Genomic DNA, 3,978 nt, shown 5'->3' with positions numbered 1-3,978 from the left:
GGGGAGGTCGGCGGCAGAGCCCGCTTCCCAGAATGTCATCCAGGTGCCTGGGTCTCTCTCACTGGATGACTCAGTGTGCGGAATCCATCGCTCAGCCCGTCAGTGGATGAGGGAGGGGAGTTGGGCTCCATCTCTCTCCTCTAGTCCCATCTGATGTCAGAGCTAATTCAAGGTAGTGACGCCTAATCACTGCCCCACGGCTGGTGACGGAGGGGAGCACTGGCCAGGAAGTGGCTGTCATGCTCCACAGTGACAGACAGATGCATCTGCTGCCCAGAAACTGAGGCAGAGCGGGTAGCTGGCAGAGTGACAGCCCTGGAACACAGCCTTCGGGCCAAATGGCCTCCCCGAATGTCTCTCTCACACAAGACACCCACGTACATCCCAGGCACCGAGTGTGCTGTCTGTATGGCAGTTTATACTCTGCAAGGTGATTTCAGAAGCCTCTCATTTGTCCCCACATGTCTTGGGTTTTTTGTTTGTTTTTTTTTTTTTGATTTTTTTTTTTCCTTAGAGTAAGTCAATCTTTTTAGTGTATAGTCGTGAGAGTTTTGACAAACTCTTCCAATTGTGTCTCCACGTCCACAAACAAGATACAGCAGAGTTCTAGCATCACCCACAAATTCTGCTAGGACCCCAGTGTCGAACCCCTCTCCACCTCCTGCTGCTGGCAGCCACTGATCTATCCTTATGGTTTTGCCTCTTCCGGAATGTCATATGAATAGAGTCGGGCAGTCTGTAGCCTTTTGAGTCTGGATCCTTCTGCTCAGTTTAATGCATCTGAGATTTACTCATGTTATTATTATACATTATCAGTTATTCGGTCTTTTTTTTTTATTGCTGATTATTATTCCATTGAATGGAGATTTGATTATTCATCCCCCAGTTGAAGGAGTTTTAGGTTGTTTCTAGTTTTTGGTGATGATGAATAGAACTACTATAAACATATGCACAAAGATTTTTGTGTGAACATAAGTTTTCGTTTTTCTTGGATAAGTACCTTGGAATGGGAAAATCTAGGTTGTATGGTAGGTGTACATTTACATTTCCAAGGTTGTATGGTAGGTGTACATTTACATTTCCAAGGAGCCGCCAGCTGTTTGCCAAGTGGCCGTGGCCTCGCGCAGCCCCACCGGCAGTGTGCGAACGTCCGGTTTGTCCACCTCCTCGCCCACACTTCGTACAATCAGCCTTTTACTCCAGCCGTCCGCTAGCTGTTTATTAGTGTCTCATTATGGTTCCAGTTTCCACTTTCCTAGTTGTCATTCATATATCTTCTCTGTCGATGTGTTTAAATCTTTCGCTCATTTAAAAAATGAAGTTGTTTTTCTTATTACTGGGTTTTGCAAGTTCTTTTTTTTTTTTTGGATACGAGGTCTGTATCGGATTTACGATTTGTGCATATTTTTTCCCAGTCTGTACCTCATCTTTGTATTCTCTTAGCCGTGTCTTTTGAGGAGCAAAGTTCTCAAATTTGACAAAGTCCAGTTTACCCGATTTTTTCTCTCATGGATCATGCTATGGATGTTATGGTTAAGAAAACGTTACCTTTTAGCATAATCACCATGATTATGTCCTAAGTTTTAAAGTTTTTGGTTTTACGTTTAGGTCTGTGGTCCATTCTGACTAAATTATTTTTAAGCCGTGAGGTATTCCGTGCCTTAAAGTTCTTTTTTTTTTGGCACATGGACATCCAGTTATTTCCCACCATTGGTTGTGAAGACTGTTCTTCCTCCATTTCATGGGTTTCAAACCTCGGCCAAGATCAGTTGACCTTCTTTTGCGTGGATCTATTTCTGGACTCTCCGTCCCGTTCCATAGATGCACACGGCTGTCCTTCCTCTAGGACCGCATTGTCTCGGCGACCGTCGTTTTACAGTCAGTCTGGAAATCAGATAGGGATTTATCCTCCCCACTTTACAGATGAGGAAACTGGCCACAGTCACGCTCAGATGACTCGCTTGCAGACTCTGTTGTGTTTCGTTGTCTGATGCTTAGAGTGTGGCCTTTGGGGTCTGGTTTGGATTGAACGCTCATCTATGCTTTTATTAGTTGCGTGGCCCTGGCAAAGAAACTTTAACCCCTCTCTGCCTCAGTTTCCCCATCTGTGAAGTGAGTGTAACGAGGGTGCCTGCTTTATAATTGTAATCAGGATGACGTGAGTGTCAGATCAGACCATCTGGAATTGCTGATATTTGGCCATTTTGGACCAACACGAGTAACGATGTTACACAGTGCTAGTACTATGAGGAATATGCAAAATAGTCCCGAAATGGTAGCTATAACTGTTGTCATCATTGTCACCGCTGTCATTGTCATTGTCACTATTACTGCTGCTCATGCTGCTGTTGAGACAACACTATTGCTGTTGAGGGTGGTGGCCCTTGAGGCTGATGGTTTATGTTTCATGTGCCCTCGAACCAGGCAGCCAGCTACCACCAAGTACTTCCTGGGTAGCACGCTTTTTGCCAAATCTGCAAAGTAATAGGGCCCGCCCTCTGCTTGTGTGGAGCCGACGTGCCCACAGCTGTCATGGACGTTGGACTCTGGACAGAGGGTGGGAAGCAGCAGTCTACGGTGGCCCAGATGGCTTCACAGATAACCCTCATCCTTTCCTTGCACAGGTGGCCTTCGTTCGCCAAACACCCTTGAGGAGCCGAGTTTGGAAGACCCCTCCCACCTCTGCCCCAGCCATGGACGCGAGAACCATCGTCATCGACCACGGGTCCGGCTTTGTGAAGGCGGGCTTGTCCGGCTGGAACGAGCCGCAGATGGTCTTCCCGAGCATCGTGAACTACAGCCCGTGCAGGGAGAATCCTGGCCCCAGCTACGCTCGCCGACGCCTGAGTCTCGGCATCGACGTTTTCCATCCCGACACCTTTAGCTACCCCATCCAGCGTGGCCGCGTCCTCAACTGGGAGGGCGTGGAGTACATCTGGTCCTTTGTCCTGGAGAAAAGCAGACGGGAGCATGAGAGCTCCCCTGTACTGGTCACAGAGTCGCCCCTGAGGGAGCCTGCGGACCGCAAGAAGACCCTGGAGGTAAGGCTTTTTCAGGGCTGCCCTCGCCAAGGACCGGGGGACCAGCTGGCACTTTGTCTGGACACAACCGGGACATCAGGAAGTCTGTTTTCTTAATCACATGCCCCACAAATGTCTCCTGAGTATCTCGTGTGTGCCGGCACCGTGCCGGGCAAAGGGGGGCTCACAGAGGCTCCTCCCGCCCGTGGAGACACAGCAGGGCAAGTGCTCTGTGGGAAGGGCCATACCGGGTGACACCTGACATTCAGTCATGGATTCCGTAAATGTTCACAGATCAGATTCTGGTCCTCGAAGAGCTTCCCTTCCGAGGGAAGAGTTGACCATGAATCAGTTACAAAAAAGAATTCCAGACAGTGATCAGTTCAAGAAACAAAATGAAGTGGGGTGATAGCTGACTATTGCGGATAGGGGGAGCCGCTTTGAAGAAGGTAACCAGGGAGGGCTTCTCTGAGGAGGAGATTTCAGCCACTGAGGCTGGAGCACAGCCAGCTGGGAGGGAGGCAAGAAAGAGACAGGAGTAAGGTCAGCAGGGGCTGGACCTGGCAGGCTAGGCAGGCTATGAGAAGCACTTGGATTTTACTCGAAGTCAGGGATTGGCAAACAACAGCCAGTGGGCCAAATCTGGCTCAACATCTGTTTTTATAAATAAAGTTTTATTGGAACACAGCCATACCCACTCATTTACATGTCATCTATGGCTGCTTTTACACAACAGCAGAGTTGATTAGTTGCGCCAGAGACTGTAGAGCCCATAAAGCCTAAAATATTTACTGTTATAGGTTTTCTAGGTAAACTACATGATGCCTAGTTAGATCGGAATTGCAGATAAATGATGAATAACGTTTTAATATAAGTATGTCCTGAATATTGAATAGGACATACTTATACTCAATCATTATTTGTTATCTATGTGAAATTCAAATTTAATTGGGCATCC

The 3,978-nt window shown here is 47.7% G+C and overlaps 1 protein-coding gene across 1 annotated transcript in view; it reads left to right on the top strand.

Annotated features, from left to right (window-relative positions):
- The first annotated feature begins 2,693 nt into the window (after positions 1–2,693).
- The window catches only part of ACTL8 (actin like 8), a 3,112-nt gene continuing 1,827 nt past the window's right edge, over positions 2,694–3,978 (top strand). The window contains exon 1 of the mRNA XM_006914412.1: positions 2,694–3,041. Within this exon, the coding sequence (XP_006914474.1) occupies positions 2,694–3,041 (348 nt within the window). The remainder of the gene's footprint in view (positions 3,042–3,978) is intronic.

The sequence above is a fragment of the Pteropus alecto genome, unplaced genomic scaffold (genome assembly GCF_000325575.1).
Source record: "Pteropus alecto unplaced genomic scaffold, ASM32557v1 scaffold125, whole genome shotgun sequence".
Lineage (NCBI taxonomy): Eukaryota > Metazoa > Chordata > Mammalia > Chiroptera > Pteropodidae > Pteropus > Pteropus alecto.
The sequence above is the reverse complement of the archived record's forward strand: the minus strand, read 5'-3'. Positions and strand labels throughout refer to the sequence as shown.